General features: G+C 36.9%; 1 protein-coding gene across 1 annotated transcript in view; it reads right to left on the minus strand.

Annotated features, from left to right (window-relative positions):
• Positions 1-18,810, minus strand: part of WDR41 (WD repeat domain 41) — a 59,821-nt gene extending 41,011 nt beyond the window's left edge. The window contains exons 1-3 of the mRNA XM_066273618.1: positions 18,538-18,810; positions 14,668-14,783; positions 1,699-1,747 (exon numbers count right to left, since the gene is read on the minus strand). Coding sequence (XP_066129715.1) covers positions 1,699-1,747; positions 14,668-14,783; positions 18,538-18,588 — 216 coding nt within the window. The 5' untranslated portion in view covers positions 18,589-18,810. The remainder of the gene's footprint in view (positions 1-1,698; positions 1,748-14,667; positions 14,784-18,537) is intronic.
• Positions 18,811-19,856: the final 1,046 nt, after the last annotated feature.

Genomic DNA, 19,856 nt, shown 5'->3' on the forward strand with positions numbered 1-19,856 from the left:
GAATATGATTTTAAAAATATAACTGTATAAATTAAGCATAAAAATATCAGTAACTTAATCTGTAGGAAAAAAATAGAAAGTCTTCATTTAAGTCTCCAAAATTAACAAGTTGTGGAGGAAACAACAGTCAGCAAAACAACAACAAATATATTTATATACAATAATGTATCACCCACTTGTAAAGTTAGCCTCCACTCCACCTCTGTTTATTTATTTATTATTTTAAGTGAGAGGAGAGGAAACAGTGAGACAGATTCCCGAGTTTGCCCCAACCAAGATCCACACAGCAATCCCATTTAGGGCCACTGCTTGAATCAACTCAGCTATTTTTACCACCTGAGGCTGACATGCTTGGACCAACCAAGCCATTTCCAGTGCCTGAGACAAAGCTAGAACCAATCGAACCACTGGGTGCAGGAGGAGAAGAGGGAGTAAAGGGGGAAGGGAGGGGAGAGAAGCAGATGGTTGCTTCTCCTGTGTGCCCTAACCGAGAATCGAACCCAGGATATCCATACACCAGGTCGACACTCTATCCACTGAGCCAACTGGCCAGGGACTCATCTCTAACAGCAACAGCTATTTCCACTCATCCAATGTCTTAATTTATTAGTCTTTCACAGACTACTCAAACAGTAAACATACCAAAATACAATGTAAATATAAAAAATTGCAAATCTTTCCAAGGTTGCAAGATTTCAGAAATGTGTGGAACAGAGAAGTTTAAAGAACTCCTTCAGTCACAGGTAAAGCCATTGAAAAATGAGGATCTGACAAAGCAGTAACATGAAAAGGTAAATATTTCAAAAGAGAATAACTTCAGTGACAAAGCATTAGGAAGAAAGGTCTCAGAGAAATTTGGTGAAGCCTTACATTTTTTTAAAGCCTTTTATTTTATTGTTATTAAATTCAAACATAAGAAGCATATTATATCATGCAATCATACAATTTTGAAAGAAAAAAATTACCACAAAAATCAACACTTGATTCATTTTCAGAATCACTACATAGTTACTCATAACAAATTTTGTTCAGTAAGATTAAAACTTTGATTTTCACAACTTGGCGTTCGTTTCTCAAAAAAAAAAATCTTAATTAAAAAATATTATAAAATATTGGTCCCCATTTTAAATGAATTCATCCTCAGTGTTTCTTTTCAAGTATTAATTAGTCTGACTATTAATATGCAGGTATAGGCCCTGGCCGGTTGGCTCAGTGGTAGAGCGTTGGCCTGGCATGCAAGGGGTCCCGGGTTCGATTCCCGGCCAGGGCACACAGGAGAGGCGTCCATCTGCTTCTCCACCCCTCCCCCTCTCCTCCCTCTCTGTCTCTCTCTTCCCCTCCCGCAGCCAGCGAGGCTCCATTGGAGCAAAGATGGCCCGGGCACTGGGGATGGCTCCTTGGCCTCTGCCCCAGGCACTAGAGTGGCTCTGGTCGCAACAGAGCGACACCCCGCAGGGGCAGAGCATCACCCCCTGGTGGGCAGAGCGTCACCCCCTGGTGGGCGTGCCAGGTGGATCCCGGTCGGGCGCATGCGGGAGTCTGACTGTCTCTCCCGGTTTCCAGCTTCGGAAAAATAAAAAATAAATAAATAAATAAAAATAATAATATGCAGGTATATCGCCAGATGGTGTTTAAGAATGCATGTACAACTATACAGTCATATCTTTCTTACATAATCCACACAAAATCAATACACACCTGGGCATTCCATACAACTATAAGTCCATCATCACCAGCAGATGCAAATCTGGTTAGAGAAAAAAGGTTAAAAAAAAATCATTGGTGACATTTAAGTGCTAAGATTACTAAGAACTACCAAACCTTGTTAACAATGTTCTGATTTACTAATATTTATGCAAGTTGTTATTTAAGCTAATTAAATACTGATGAAATGCCTTCTAGGTTTTATGCCAGGTACTGAAGACATGAAGATAAATAAGATCATTTACAGTGTTGCGATGAATAAACCGTAAGAAATATTAGCATAATAGAGAGGTGCAAAGGATCTTTAAAGCCCTTGCTTTAAAATAACATGGTTAAACCTTGACTTAAGTGACATGAAGCCAAGCTGAGGAACAGCTTCAAAACTACAGTGATATTCCTGATGTGGAACAAAGGAACCATGTCATGGATAAGCTAATTGTTTCTATTATTTTTTCTGTAAAAATATTTTAACTACTATTTAAAGTCAATATTTCTCCTTTACTCTTCTTGACTCTTTGGTCTTTTTATATAATTACCGTTTTCTTGGTTTGGGGGTTATTTTGTTTTTGAGGGTTTTTATTTTGTGTTTTAGTGAAAATGCTTGAAATGCGGAGGTAAAGGAAAGTTTGTTTCATGCCAGGGGACAATCACCTACATTTTGTAAAGAAGATATGCATGACACAAATGCTATCAAGAAAAGTAATCAGTTGTACAGGATTATTCATCAGAGTAACTGCATTTACAATAAAATCAAGAAAGCAATGTTCAAAAGCTTTCTGAATCATACTACTAAACAATGCCTTGAGTATCAAAAATAGTTGCTAGACACCTTTAATAGCTTATGTTTCTAGACCTATTGATTTGTTTTTACTTGTATAGTAATGGTGGGAGGGCAGGACTCAAGGTCTTAAGTTTTCTTTGGTAGAGAACATCAATTCCTATTGATTCTTGAAACTCCTATAATTGCTTTTCTCCATTTTAGAAGACTGCAGGTTTAAAATACAGTTTTTTCTAATCTTGATTTCTAGCTACTAATTATCGTTTATCATGTCTGAATCTCACAAGTTCTGAGTTTAGAAATGAGATACAAAGCATTTCACCTCAAACTTTAATTCAATCAGCAGTGAACAAAAGTGAAATCTAAAGAATGCACCATAGTAATGCATGAAATCACAACCAATTTTTAGTTGCTCAAAGGTCAATTACCCAATTGGTGAATTATTTAGACCTTTCAATCCTTATATATTCTATTGTTGATTTTTGTTTTTTTGCAATTTCAGTATTAGTACCTATGCTAAAGAGGAAGCATGTAGTATAACTTTGCTATATGTCATTAACTCTCATAAAGTAACTAATAAAGGGTCGGGAGATCATTTACAAATTCTAATTACCCACTCTACTAGGATGGATAACTGAAAACTTGCTGCACTATATCATTTTACCTTAAACTAAGTCAGTTTATCCTAATCAAAGAAGCAAATACTCCAGTCACCTCCAAATCATAAATGAAAATTTAACCCAAGAATTCCTAATACAGTAAGATATACTGTAATGGCTGGGGGAAAAAAAAAACTATTAAAAAAAGTAACTAAAATTTCAATAAGGTTTAAGTTAATCAATCAAAGAAAGAATAGTGGCTATATTGTTATAAAATTACATATAATTTTTTAAAACACTAAATAGAATCTAAAGATTCAATTCTAAAGATAAGGATTTAAGAGAAATGCTTCTTTACTAATTGGTACAAAATATATTCAGTGAGATTTCACATTGTGTGTTAGGGAAATGCCATTTTTTAAAAAGGTACTGGTGTTTTATCAGATATAAGACATCATCAACTCTATGATATTCTATTACTTTATGTACTAGTAAGGAAAAAATGCTGCCAATTGTAACTGAAATACACCATCAGTTAGATGATGTATTCAAATTTTTAGATGTTAAAATAGGAAAAAATAGGCTTCATAGAATCAATGAAATATAGTAATTGCCATATTTATTGACCTTTATAATATAGCATTTTCTAATCCTACAAACCTCTGATTATTTCAGGCAGGTTTATAGCACTAAAAAATGCTTTTTCAATGAAGCAAAAATCTAAGTACTGCAAATGCTCTGTAAAATAGATTAATAATAGTATTAATGTAACTTCACTTTTATTCTATTGTTTAGCTCAGCAAAAATAGAAATTTGAAATATTTGAAACCTACAATCTCACCAGAAAGGTAAATTACTTTTTATTTTTTCATAATCCTGTCTTATTTTATTATTTATTAAGAAAACCCTCGTTTTCATTTGAAAACAAGTCTTTAAAAATAGTCATTGAAATTATACAATATAAGCAAAAGCTATATGCATTGAAAACAAGTTTAACAAGATAAGCCTGGTTTAATGACCTATCAGTTTCTAGAATGTCCCATACTCTCCTCCCTTAATTATAGAATTTATTTATTTATTTATTGTAATTTTCTGAAGTGAGAAGTGGGGAGGTAGAGAGACACACTCCCACATGTGCCCGACCAGGATCCACCCGGCATGCCCACTAGGAGGCGATGCTCTGCCCATCTGGGACGTTGCTCCGTTGCAACCAAAGCCATTCTGATGCCTGAGGCAAGACCATGGAGGCATCCTTAGCACCTGGTCAACTTTGCTCCAATGGAGCCTTGGCTGTGGGTGGAGAAGAGAGAGAGAGAGAGAGAAAGGAGAGGGGGAAAGGTGGAGAAGCAGATGGCCGCTTCTCCTGTGTGCCCTAACTGGGAATCAAACCAGGGACTTCCACATGCCGGGCAGACGCTCTTCCACTAAGCCAACTGGCCAGGCCTAGATCTAATTTATTATGATTCAATGATTCACTCATTCATTCAAGAAGCACTAACTCTCTTATATGTACGCTGCTCACAAAAATTAGGGGATATTTCAAAATGAATATGAAGCAATAAAAAAAGCATTTTATTTTTTTTATTAAACAAAAACATCAGAAAAGCAAACAAGTCAAAGTTGTTTTATTATGCAAATGAGATGCAAAACCTCTTCTATTTCATTGGTGAAAATGCACTATACAAAAGGCTGAAAGACTAGAGTATCTGAACATTCCCTGATCCTCTCATTTTTGTGAGCAGTATATTTTGCTTGATCAATGAGTAGTTCTTGCCCTTGAAGAGCTCATAGTCTACCTTACTTAGTAGTGTTACAAGGTCCAGATTATGTATCCATCATTAAGAATTCTCATTTATACTCAGTTCAATTTATAGAACTCATTCCCTCCCTTTAAACATCTCAGAGAATGTACTCTTATTCTTGTCAACTGTGGGCTAAAAGAACAGCAAAGCTCTTCACAAAGGTTTGTATAAAATATTTATACAAATAATTCCTATGTCCATTATCAAAGTGTATATTTAATAGTTCTTATTTATGTGAATTTATTTCAATTAAGTCAAAGATTCTACAGATTCAAATATAAACTTGGAGGACATAATAAAAATATAGCCCATAAACCTGAACATAAATCCTCCTGTATTCAATATGTATATAACCATAAAGTACTGGAAAAATTAAAACATTATTATGACAATACAAAAAAATCTCTATGGTTAACTAACTTTACACCTAATCCACAAGTACTTTCTAATACATGATGCAGCTAAAATAGTGTATATATTTTTACAATAAAATAGAGTTTAAAAAAATGCTTCTCTAATACCAGAAATCAGACAAAACTAAAAAGTAACAAAGTTTTCATTTAAAATAGATTTTTACTTACCTTGTATGCTAGAACTACTTGAAGAAAATTAAAGATGTAGAAGGCCACAAAAATACTTTTTAAATTGACATTTTTATTTCATCTACAACAAATATACATCTTTTTTTTTTACATTTCATTATGGAGAATTTAAATATCTATAAAAGTGGAAACAGTATAACAAAAAATCCTTAAGTACTCATTACCTGTCTTCAGTAATTATCAACTCATGGCCAGCACCATTTTGTCCATACCACACCCACTCCCCTCCACACATTATGATGAGGCAAATCCCAGTCACTATATTTCATTTCATCAGTAACTATTTCAGTATATATCTCTTAGGACTCTTTTATATCACAACTAAAATGAACATTTAATTTCTTGATGACATCACAAAACCAGTCAATGATCAAATTTCCCTGGTTGTCTCACAGTTTTTTAAGTTAATTAGAAGTAGGATCCAAATAAGTTGCATATATTGCAACTGGTTGACAGAGATTTAATGTCTCTTTTATTCAATTGATTCCTTCTTCATATTTTTTTTCTTGTAATTAAGAGTTTGTTTTATAAAGTTCTCACAGTCTGGATCTTCCTTCCAGTATGGTCATTTAACATGTGTCTCTGTCCCCTGTATATATGGTAAATTAATGTATCTAGAGATTTAGCCAGATTCAAATTTTACTTTTTGGTAAGATCACTTCATAGACAGTTTGTATACTCTACCAGGAAATAAAATTTCCAGAAGTCTGTTTGTGTGTGTGTGTGTGTGTGTGTAATGTTAACAGCTATTGCCCAATTTGTTATTACTAGAGAATGCAAAATTACAATACTCCAATTATATGGTTCTTCCTAGTCTTTATTCTTCTATAAAAAGAAATGTCCTCTCAATTATTACTGATTCCAAGATAGTTTGTATAGGAAAGGCAATAAAGATCTTGACTTGTAGATACCTCTTCCAAAAAGGGTTAACTACCCAGATGTGAGAAACGTGGTCATCTGCCTCCTCCTGTTGACTTTAGAGTACATTCCAGGTCTCAAGTCAAAATTATACTATCTCAGTTGCACCCCACCCCCACCCCAGCCACTGGGATTAAGAAAGGTGCTGGAAGCCACAGGCACATGCCTGGATAATCCTCAATCAATGACAAGGCAGGGCAAAAAGTATTAGTTATTTCCATCCAATGCAGGACTCCTCTATAGGTCATTCTTTCCTCCAGAGCTCCCCACTGGACTTGCAGAGACTTGGTCACATCTGCATAATAGTCTGAGACAGCTAACCTTGTCCAATCCTGCTCCCTCCCTTTTCCTTTCACTGGTGTTTTCTTCTAATAAACTTTTTGCATACTTAACTATGCTTTATTGTCTGCTTCCTAGAGAACCCAGGTTATTAGGAGGATCTAAATCATCTTAACTATTGAATTATTTTCTCTGAATGTTCATGAGAAAGTTATTCTTAGCTTGAGAACAGTTTCTTAAAGATGTAATGTATTATTTGTTTAGTAAACTACCAAATACTGAGTTTGTTTAGTGTCTTGTGTATATACAGCTTCTCCAGCCACCCTAAGGGCATATTTTGTTCTCCAGTGTGGCATTTCATGGGTCATCCAATTCTTTTCCAGTCATGATCATCAAACTACATAATCTTCTCTGTAACCCTGGAGTAGCAAGGAATGGTCAAATGAGCAACAGAGAAAAGTATTCTTAAAATGTGTTATAAACTCAGTTTAGTTTAATATAATATGTCAAATGCTAGAGTATTACATGCAATTTTAGCACAGTCCACTTTCTGGAAGACTTGCTGAGTCTTAGCCTTCTTTAGTGATCTCCCAATCAATATGACCCTGACTTCATGTTCAAAAAATACTAAGAAGAAAAGAAAAGGCAGCTGTCTGTTAGGTTATACAGGATTTATTTGGTATCTTCAAAAACCAATCTGAGAAAATTTTCCACTCACTGATTTTAGCTGAGCCACTGAGAAAACAAGAAAATCCTTCTGCAAAATTCTCAATAAATTGATATTATCTAAAGACCTGAAGCGTGAAACCTGGATTACAACAGCTGACAAAAAACTAGAATGTAATACCTATCAAAACTAAATAAAAATAAAGTATAATAATATAATATTTAAGGTAGTTTGGTAATTTGACAATGCATAAATTATGTACATATACAATGGTAAAGATAATTCTAAACTTAACTGTTAAATTAAGAATGAAAATGTTGAGTTCTTAATTCTATTTGTAATTAATATTCATATAGTTTATAGATTCCTTTTGTCTTTCTTCCCAATAATGACTTTCAGTTATTTCTTTTAGTACACTACAGAATTAAATTTTTTTAAGTGAGAGGAGGTAAGATAGTGAGACAGAATCCTACATGCTCCCTGACAAGGATCCACCTGGCAACCCTTGTCTGAGGCCAATGCTTGGATCAACCAAGCTGTCCTCTGTGTCTGAGGCTGACACTCGAATCAGTTGAGCCACTGGCTGCAGGAGAGGAAGAGGGAGAGACAGGGGAGAGAGAGAGGGAGAGAAGCAGATGGTTGCTTTTCTTGTGCGGCCCGATCGGGAATCGAACCTAGGATGCCCATATGCTCGGCTGACACACTATCCGCTGAGCTAACCAGCCAAGACCCAGAATTAAATTAGAAAAAACAAAACAAAACACAGATTGAAAGTTCTAAACATCTGCAACTGACTAAAAACTTTAGACTTAATTATATGGAAATTTTGACATAGTAATGACTTGAGTACAAAGTATTGAATATGATTCATGTAGTAATACCTTTACTTTATTGCAGAGAAAAAGCAGGCTTTTTCATTTACTCTAGTCTAGACATTGATATTCACTGTGTTAGAGAGCAAACATAGCCACAAATCATTCTCCCTCCTCATGTAACCATTTACGAAAAGAATTACTTGCTTCTCCCATCAAGAGGTAGAGTTTATCCATTTACTGAATTTATGCCAGCTCCTGACTTGCTTCAGTGCAGTGTTTTTCAACTGCTGGTCCACAGACCAGTCTGCCAGAAATTTCATGCTGGTCCACAAAAGAGTTAATCACCTTCATGTTGTATGAAGATTATAGATCCCATGATCTTAGTCAAACTTGTTTATGCTTGGGGTGATTTCTGCTTTAGTGGTCCCCAAGATAATTCTCCTATTTTCACCAACCTCCATATGTAAAAAGGTTGAAAATCCCTGCGAGTTTAGCCAATGAAGCAGCAGGAAACATCATACAGATGTTTCCTGTCATCCCAGCTGAGACCATTGTGAACCAGCCTGCCCCAGCCAAACTACCTGTTGACCACTGATACATAAGTGAACCTAACCAAGATCAGCTGACCTGGTGCAGATGAAAAAATCCCTACCTAGCTGAGGCTAACCCAAACTGGCATCCTAAAAAATAGTGAGCTAATTATATAGTGGTTGTTTTAAACCATTAAGTTTGGGGTGATATTTGACAGAGCAATAGATAACTAACATAATCATCTATAGCTTTTTACTGTTTACAGAACATTTACTGTATCATTGAACAAGTGAAGTATACATGAGCACTGCTGTGAGGAAAATGTAATTAAATATCATCACTTAGACAAGGATAATTATTCTACAAGACAGCCTTTTATGGAGAGTCTTCTTCTAACTAGTAATAAGAGCCAAGAGGACATTTCCAAAGGCAGATAGCAATTAATATGGAATCTTAATCTAAAAATTTAAAGACTACATCCTAGAAGTATACTGTATATATTTTACTTAACTTTCTTAGACAAAATGATCTGAGGATTCCTTAAGGTCCATGGGATTTTTTTAAACTACCTAGAAATCTACTGTGGTATAAAATACAGTACGAGAAAACTTTGTTCAATATCCTATCTTCCCAGAAATGTTTAGTTTCAAAAATTTGACTAAATAAATATAGTATCTCTTAGGACCTACTAACAACAAACATTACCAAAAAGGTTGAAGATTATTATACCATGGTTAACATGCTATGATTTGTTTGGCATATATCACAACAGGAAAATAATGTGATAGGCTAGTAATAGATATGACATAAATCTTTTCAAGCAAAAGTTGAGGAGCACTTTGTTGTATAATAATATGGCTGGGCTCTGTCCCTGGTTTCTAGAAAGAAGCTGGGCTCCTTAGATCTCACCTAAGTTTATGCTAAGATGACTCAGGGCGGGCCCCTAGCCAGTTTAAGGAGGGGAGCTGGCCATATGGGAAATATGAACCATGTAATTAATGGCCTAGACTGGGGCTTTGAGCCATGAATATTAGCCTGACCTCCAAACTGGGGAAAGGAAGGGAGGCTAGAAATTGAGTTTAATCACATGGTGAACGATGTAACAACCATCCCTAATATGAAACCCCAATAAAAACCCTGGACACCCAAAGTTTCTGAGTTAGCTTTCTTGGTGATATAAACAGAATTTACATTTGGGACTCTCCCAGACCTTACCCTATGGGCATCTTCATTTGGCTGGTCCTGATTGTATCCTTTATAATAAAACTGTAATCATAAGCATAGTGTTTTCCTGAGTTCTATCAGTCATTCTAGCAAATTATCAAATCTAAAGGAGAAGTAGGAATGTGTACCCAGTTGGTCAGAAGTGTGAGTGGCCTAGAAACCCTGGAGATTGCAGCTGATGACTGAGGAGAAGGGAGTGTTGTAAAGGACTGTGCCTTAATCTATAAAATCTAACCTAGCTCCAGGTAGTGTCAGAGTTGCACTGCACATAGAAAAAGCAACTAAATACCAAAGAGAAAAGAAAAGCAGAGAAAAGACAGGTTAATAGACAACAGAAGTGATAGAATTAGGAATAATCACAGTAGCAGTCACCAATGGAGTAAAAAATGAAAGAAAAAAAAACAGTATTAAAGATAAAAGAGACAATTAAAGATGAGAGTGGAAGAATTGATAGGAACAACAGAAGTGGGGTTAGGGAGTTAAGATGGCAAACAACATGTACATTTATTAGTCTGGGAACACATTAATTCATTTAACAACTATCTATTGAATACCTGCTACATGTAAGGCATATGCCACATACTAAGGCTATGTAGTAAACAAAAAAAGCATAGCCCTCAGTCTCATACTAAATAGTTATACAATTAATTGTGTAATTGTTATTTTGATATATGTTACAAAGGATAAACATATGATTAAATAAGGTTTTAATAAACAGATATACAGATCAATAATAAGTTAAATCTATAGTCCTAAAACCTACACACCGTCAACTGTATCTGCAAATATATTTGACACAATATTATACGTTTCCAAAGTAGTATAGAATAATATACATTTTAAAATTTTTTGATTTATTTTTAATTATAGTTGACATACAATTTTATATTAGTTTCAGGTGTACAACAACACAGTGACATTTAATGTATCTTACAAAGTAATCACAATAATTCTAGTAATTACCTGTCACTATAAACAGTTAATATGATATTATTGATTCTATGCCCTTTCCTGAATAATATTAATTTTAAAGGGGTTTTCATCAATAACAAAAAATTCATATTATATCAGAATCTCTGGGATGCAGCAAAAGCAGTAATAAGAGGGAAGTTCATATCACTTCAGGCCTATATGAACAAACAAGAGAGAGCCGAAGTAAACCACTTAACTTCACACCTTAAGGAACTAGAAAAAGAAGAACAAAGACAACCCAAAACCAGCCGAAGAAAGGAGATAATAAAAATCAGAGCAGAAATAAATGAAATAGAGAACAGAAAAACTATAGAAAAAATCAATAAAACAAGGAGCTGGTTCTTTGAAAAGATCAACAAAATTGACAAACCCTTGGCAAGACTCACCAAGGAAAAAAGGCACAGGACTCAAATAGGTAAAATCCAAAATGAAAGAGGAGAGATCACCACAGACATCATAGATATACAAAGAATCATTGTAGAATACTATGAAAAACTATATGCCACCAAATACAACAATCTAGAAGAAATGGATAAATTCCTAGAACAATACAACCTTCCTAGACTGAGCCATGAAGAAGCAGAAAGCCTAAACAGACCAATCAGCAGGGAGGAAATAGAAAAAACTATTAAAAACCTCCCCAAAAATAAAAGCCCAGGCCCAGACAGTTATACTAATGAATTCTATCAAACATTCAAAGAAGACTTGGTTCCTATTCTACTCAAAGTCTTCCAAAAAATTGAAGAAGAAGCAATACTTCCAAACATATTTTATGAGGCCAACATAACCCTCATACCAAAACCTGGCAAGGATGGCACAAAGAAAGAAAACTACAGACCAATATCTCTAATGAAGACAGATGCTAAAATACTAAACAAAATACTGGCAAACCGAATACAACAACATATTAAAAAAATAATACATCATGATCAAGTGGGATTCATCCCAGAATCTCAAGGATGGTTCAACATACGTAAAACGGTTAACGTAATACACCATATCAACAAAACAAAGAACAAAAACCACATGATCTTATCAATAGATGCAGAAAAGGCTTTTGATAAAATCCAACACAATTTTATGTTTAAGACTCTCAACAAAATGGGTATAGAAGGAAAATATCTCAACATGATAAAGGCCATATATGATAAACCATCAGCCAACATCATATTAAATGGCATAAAACTGAGGACTTTCCCCCTTAAATCAGGAACAAGACAGGGTTGTCCACACTCTCCACTCTTATTTAATGTGGTGCTAGAAGTTCTGGCCAGAGCAATCAGACAAGACAAAGAAATAAAAGGCATCCATATCAGAAAAGAAGAAGTAAAGGTATCACTTTTTGCTGATGATATGATCCTATACATCGAAAACCCGAAGGACTCCACAAAAAGATTATTAGAAACAATAAACCAATACAGTAAGGTCGCAGGATACAAAATTAACATACAAAAGTCCATAGCCTTTCTATATGCCAACAATGAAATATTAGAAAACGAACTCAAAAAAATAATTCCCTTCACGATTGCAACAAAAAAAATAAAATACCTAGGAATAAACATAACAAAGAATGTAAAGGACCTATATAACGAAAACTACAAGGCATTATTAAGAGAAATAGAAAAAGACACAATGAGATGGAAAAATATTCCTTGTTCTTGGATACGAAGAATAAATGTAATTAAAATGGCCATATTACCCAAAGCAATATATAAATTTAATGCAATCCCCATCAAAATTCCTATGACATTTTTTAAAGAAATGGAACAAAAAATCATCAGATTTATATGGAACTATAAAAAACCCCGAATAGCCAAAACAATCCTAAGGAAAAAGAATGAAGCTGGGGGCATTACAATACCTGACTTTAAACTATATTATAGAGCCACTATAATCAAAACAGCATGGTATTGGCAGAAAAATAGACACTCAGACCAATGGAACAGAATAGAAAGCCCAGAAATAAAACCACATATATATGGTCAAATAATCTTTGGTAAAGGGGCCAACAACACACAATGGAGAAAAGAAAGCCTCTTCAACAAATGGTGTTGGGAAAACTGGAAAGCCACATGCAAAAGAATGAAACTCGACTACAGCCTGTCCCCGTGTACTAAAATTAATTCAAAATGGATCAAAGACCTAAATATAAGACCTGAAACAATAAAGTACATAGAAGAAGACATAGGTACTAAACTCATGGACCTGGGTTTTAAAGAACATTTTATGAACTTGACTCCAATGGCAAGAGAAGTGAAGGCAAAGATAAATGAATGGGACTATATCAGACTAAGCAGTTTTTGCTCAGCAAGAGAAACTGATATCAAAATAAACAGACAGCCAACTAAATGGGAAATGATATTTTCAAACAACAGCTCAGATAAGGGCCTAATATCCAAAATTTACAAAAGAACTCATAAAACTCAACAACAAACAAACAAACAATCCAATAAAAAAATGGGAAGAGGACATGAACAGACACTTCTCCCAGGAAAAAATACAAATGGCCAACAGATATATGAAAAGATGCTCATCTTCATTAGTTATTAGAGAAATGCAAATCAAAACTACAATGAGATACCACCTCACCCCTGTTAGATTAGCTATTATCAACAAGACGGGTAATAGCAAATGTTGGAGAGGCTGCGGAGAAAAGGGAACTCTCATCCACTGTTGGTGGGACTGTAAAGTAGTACAACCATTATGGAGGAAAGTATGGTGGTTCCTCAAAAAACTGCAAATAGAACTACCTTATGACCCAGCAATCCCTCTACTGGGTATATACCCCAAAACCTCAGAAACATTGATACGTAAAGACACATGTAGCCCCATGTTCATTGCAGCACTGTTCACAGTGGCCAAGACATGGAAACAACCAAAAAGCCCTTCAATAGAAGACTGGATAAAGAAGATGTGGCACATATACACTATGGAATACTACTCAGCCATAAGAAATGATGACATCGGATCATTTACAGCAAAATGGTGGGATCTTGATAACATTATACGGAGTGAAATAAGTAAATCAGAAAAAAACAAGAACTACATGATTCCATACATTGGTGGAACATAAAAACGAGACTAAGAGACATGGACAAGAGTGTGGTGGTTACCAGGGGTGGGGGGAGGGAGGACATAGGAGGGAGGGAGGGAGAGAGTTAGGGGGAGGGGGAGGGGCACAGAGAACTAGATAGAGGGTGACGGAGGACAATCTGACTATGGGCGAGGGGTATGCAACATAATTTAATGACAAGATAACCTAGACATGTTTTCTTTGAATATATGTACCCTGATTTATTAATGTCATCCCATTAACATTAATAAAAATTTATTAAAAAAAAAATTCATATTAAATACTTACCTCACCTTCCACTAAAAATAACACATTCCCTTAGGTACCTGATATTTAAACATTTCCCATATTTGTCCATCAAATATAGGCTCACCTTTATATATAGTTGTAACTCTAACCAAATTTTAAAGTCATACACTTCCTCTAAACTAAAAACAATATTTCTGAGCCATCAAGAAAACAAACAAAAAACCTCACATAAAAATAAGCATCGAATCACCAAATATAACACCCTGACTTCTGAACAAAAAAGGACTTCAAATTCATATTTCATCAACATTCATGTCAATTTCTACCAAATGTTGTCAATGATCAGTTTTTAAATTTTTAGAAAAGATGGATTAATTTTGAAGTTATTTTTTATATAAAAGTCCTTAAAAACTCTTTTGAAAGAATAGTCAAGTAGACAACTCGAGTTTCTTACCTGAAGTCATCTAACTGTACCAGAAATCGTACAATATCATGATGGGCTTTCAGTACAAGAAGTTCTGTGTAGGGGTTTTGGGTTTGTTCTTCACCTATTGTCTGCAAAGGAGATTTCTTGCATTGAAAAAAAAAGAGAACAAATTATTTATGACAAAAGGCATACTGAAATAAAACTGCATGTTATATATCTAAGAATACAAGATTTAAAAATCTATAAGATATCATGTTCTAGTACCATATGTGTATTATTTCCCCGAATATTAACTGATTGCCAATATAACACAAAACATTTTTCTTACCACAAATCCACACCATAAATTTTAGTATTTCCAATTTACAATAAATTTACAGAAAAGATGCATTTTTTATTGTTTTTGACAGAGATAGAGTCAGAGAGAGGGACAGATAGGGACAAACAGGAAGGGAGATGAGAAGCATCAAGTTTTCGTTGCAGCTCCTTAGTTTGTTCATTGACTGCTTTCTCATTTGTGCCTTGATGGGGGACTACAGCAGAGCAAGTGACCTGTTGCTCAAGGAGGTGACCTTTGGCTTCAAGCCAACGACCATGGGGTCATGTCTATGATCCTGTGCTCAAGCCAGTGACCCCTCAAGCTGGTGAGCCTCTGCTCAAGCTGGATGAGTCCATGCTCAAGCCGGCAATCTTGGGGTTTTGAACCTGGGTCCTCTCCATCCCAGTCTGACACTCTATCCACTGCACCACTGCCTGGTCAGGCAAAAAAAGGGTGAATTTTATTTTATGAAAATGATATTTTAATAAATTTGACCTAAAAAATTAATGGGCCAATCTAACTCAATTATTTGAGAATGGGTGCTTCTCAATTGAAACTGGGCAGAAACAAAACTGCAAGTCAAAGGAGTAAAATATAATACAGACTAAAGTAGTGCCTAGGCCACTGTAGGTACTCATTATACGTTTGCTGAACAAATAAAAAAAGAAGAAATGAAATCATTTAGAGTCAATAAATTCACTTGACCATTGGTGGCACCAGAAGCAGATTTAATGGTGAGTGTACCAGGCACGTGCCCCGACTTCTGAAGGGCCCCACAAAACTCCAACTTTACACTTTTTTCTAATGACACCAAGTTTGGTTTCATATGTGCAATTGTAACACTAATAGTACATGATATTTTTTATTTAAAAATTTGGCTAACATGTATTCCCCCCCCCCCCCGTCTCTCCTTTTTTTTTAAGGGGCTCAATATTTTCTTCTGTGCCTGGGGCTTCAATTGACCTTAATCCGCCTCTGGGTGGCACAATGGACAGAGCATTTACCTGGGACGCTGAGCTTCCAGGTTCAAAACACCAAAGCCACTGGCTTGAGTGTGGGCTCATCCAGCTTGAGTATGACTTGAAGCCCAAGGTTGCTGGTTTGAGCAAGGGGTCACTGGCTCAGCTTGAGCTCCCCCACCTCCCCACCCCAGTTAAGGCATGTAGGAGAAGAAATCAGTGAACAACTAAAGTGACACAACTATGAGTTGATGCTTCTTATCTCTCCCCTTCCTGTTTGTCCATCTGTCTCTCTTGCTTAAAAAAAAAAAGAGTACTAGAGTCAATGAGTTCAACTTTAAAAAAGAATATTGATAAAGTGTTAACATTTAGAGTATTAGGTAGCAGCCCATATGCCAAACACTGTGCAAAGCACATATGACATATAACTCAGTACATTTGACCCATTTCTATAGTCAAACCTAGTCTAATTCAGAAAATCTGTTTTCTTAACCTCTAAACTGCAGTTTTTCACATTTGACATTACTGACATTTTATTTTATTTTATTTTATTTTATTTTTAAGCTGGAAACGGGGAGAGACAGTCAGACACTCTCCTGCATGCGCCCGACTGGGATCCACCCGGCACGCCCACCAGGGGGCGATGCTCTGCCCCTCCGGGGCGTCGCTCTGCCGCGACCAGAGCCACTCCAGCGCCCGGGGCAGAGGCCAAGGAGCCATCCCCAGCACCCGGGCCATCTTTGCTCCAATGGAGCCCTGGCTGCGGGAGGGGAAGAGAGAGACAGAGAGGAAGGAGGGGAGGGGGTGGAGAACCAAATGGGCGCTTCTCCTATGTGCCCTGGCCGGGAATGGAACCCAGGTCCCCCGCACGCCAGGCCGACGCTCTACCGCTGAGCCAACCGGCCAGGGCCACTGACATTTTGGATCAGATGATTCTTTGTTGTTTAACATCTATCTGGTGCATGCAGATGTTCAGCAGAAATTTACCCTACCCCAAACTGTGAAAACCAAGAATTTCTCCAGACATTGCCAGATGTCCCCTAAGGGCCAAATTATTCCAGAAAAAAGGAAAACAAAAAACAATGCTTAAACTAGATGCCTGGATTCAAAGTTTTGACTAAGTCCATGCTTAATACCTATTGGTTGTAATAATGTACAAATTCATAGCAGTTATAAAACTGAATTACTATTACATGAAAAATGTACAACTTAACATGCAGAAATTTTCCAAAAAATATTCACCACCAAACGCAGTAATTTTTTACTTAATCCCATCTCCCTTCTAGGAATGAAAATCAAAAGTAAAAAAATCTGACAACTATATACTACTTTCTCCAAATAAATCTTGTCATGTATGGTCAAATTCGTTAATAATATTCTGTGATTCATCAAATAATAGGGTTTATACAGAATTGTCATATACAACCTATATGGACTATTCAACTTTCTTCCATAATCTTTAAGATTTCAGCCTATCTGAAATACTAATTTAAAATAAATGCTTTTTTAAAAACCTCAACTGCAATGATATGAGGAAGTTAAGACTGAGAAATAAGGCTGTTGACTCAGAACACAAGTTTTCTATTTTTAACAGTCAAAACAAACATTTTCTATGAAATAAATTCTATTCTTGGGTGGCATATGAAATAAATTTCAGACCTCAGTACTTTTAAGGTTCCAAAACTACTTTATTCACATTTCAAATATGTCTCATTACAGTCTATTCAACTCTTCAGGCCCAAGAAGAAAGTGTGACTATGGAAACAAAAATAGCAATTAATAAGATCATTTTATTGACTTAGAATTAAAATATTAATTTTTTTTAAGTTGTATCTTTTTTGTTTCTTGGATAAAAAAAATCAAATCAACTTTATATTTCCTGAGTAAGCAATCAACTGATTTGGGGAAGTGACACAAATAAAATAAAACTAAAGTATAAATTTGCAGTCACCACTTGCTTCTAGTAAGTCAGATACTTTTTAAAAATTGAAATAAGGCCCTGGCCGGTTAGCTCAGTGGTAGAGCGTCGGCCTGGTGTGCGGGAGTCCCAGGTTCTATTCCCGGCCAGGGCACACAGGAGAAGCGCCCATCTGCTTCTCCACCCCTCCCCCTCTCCTCCCTCTCTGTCTCTCTCTTCCCCTCTCGCAGCCAAGGCTCCATTGGAGCAAAGTTTGCCCGGGCGCTGGGGATAGCTCCTGGCCTCTGCCTCAGGCGCTAGAATGGCTCTGGTTGCAACAGAGTGACGCCCCAGATGGGCAGAGCATCGCCCTCTGGTGGGCGTGCCGGGGTGACCCCTGTCGGGCGCATGCGGGAGTCTGTCCGACCGCCTCCCCGTTTCCAACTTCAGAAAAATAAAAAAATAAAAAAATAAATTGAAATAAGACTGTTTTAAGTAGGGAAGAGACTAGTTGAGTATCCTTGAGCCCGCTGTTGAGCCGTATCAGCTTCAGTAGGAACCAGAATACATCTATTTAACTTTCGGGGCGTAGGAGAGTCTAACAGTTCAGAGCAGCAAGAAAGAGACCCCCACACGCACGCACGCACGCCACCCCAGCTCACAGCACACGTGACCCGCCTCCAGCAGCGCCGCAGTCCGGCTCAGCCTCCACCCTGGGTTACCTCGGCCAGTCCCTGAGCTTCTCGGCCGCCGCCGATGAGCCATCGCAGCATCGGGGACGACGCCGTCCGGCCCGGGCCGTGGTCAGCCCGCACTAGGCTCGAGGTCGGCCTCCTCCTATTTCAGCGGAGCAGCGGGGCCGCTAGACCTGCCGCCTTATATCTGCCCACGGAACGAAGCAGTGCGAAGCAGAACCCACAGGAGCGGGAAGATATTTGTCCCCAAAGCGCTGCCGTACCGGCCGGAGGCTCCTAGTGCGCAGGCGCAGGCCGGCCACCTCTGTGCACGCTGAGCTTCTGCGGCCCCTGGTGGACGTATGTGGCGCAGCGCCCAGGTCGGAGAACTAGCGCGTCCTTCACTTCACGGGGGGGAGGGGTTAGGAAACCGGCTGAAGAGAAGGTGACTTTTGTGTCCGGACTAACCCCGCTACACGTGTGTACACAATAAATCTGGCCAGCATTTTTTGTGTGCTCTGGTACAGATACTGTGTTAACGCTTAACATAAACCCTCATAGACCCTACAATCTCTATTTTATAAAGAAACAGGCACTGAAAAATTAGGTCGTTTGTCAAAGGCTAACAGCTACCAAGTGGTTACACCGAGTTTGGAAGCCAATCTTCAAGCTCCAAAACGAGTGCTCTTGACTACCCTATACTGTCTAACCCAGAATCTCACTGAAGAATAGGACAGTTAATTTCTGTTTTGACTACTAGACTTTCTTAGGTAGTCAGAATTACCCAGTATATATTTTGAATATATATATATATATTCCTGGCTTCCACCTGGACTTATTTCAACAATCTCTATAGTTAGAATATAGGAATCAGGGTTTGGGGAAAATTCCTCAGGTGATTCTGATGAGTAGCAAGGTGTCAGAATCACTGGCTTGGGAACTACTTATACACATACCCATAAATGTTATAAATATATTTGCATATATGATTGATAGGTTTAAATGATCCCATACAAAATTGAGACTCATGGACATAGGTAAGAGTGCAGTGGTTATGGGGTGGGGGAGGAGGGGAAGGGGGTTAAGGGAGGGTATAAAGAGGAAAAAATAGAAGGTGATAAGAGGATGATTTAACTTTGGATGATGGGTATACAACATAACTGTTCAAATGATTTGGAGATGTTTGCCCCAAATCTATGTACTCTTGTTGACCAATGTCAAACTGTTATATTCAATTTTCTAAATAAAAATAAACTGTAACTATGAAAAAAATTAAAAATTAAAAAAAAATAATTGAGGATCCTAGCAGTAAATTCTTATAGAGATCCTAACACAAATTTCCCAACAATACATTAATTCAACAAACA

The sequence above is a fragment of the Saccopteryx bilineata genome, chromosome 4, assembly GCF_036850765.1.
Source record: "Saccopteryx bilineata isolate mSacBil1 chromosome 4, mSacBil1_pri_phased_curated, whole genome shotgun sequence".
Taxonomy (NCBI): domain Eukaryota; kingdom Metazoa; phylum Chordata; class Mammalia; order Chiroptera; family Emballonuridae; genus Saccopteryx; species Saccopteryx bilineata.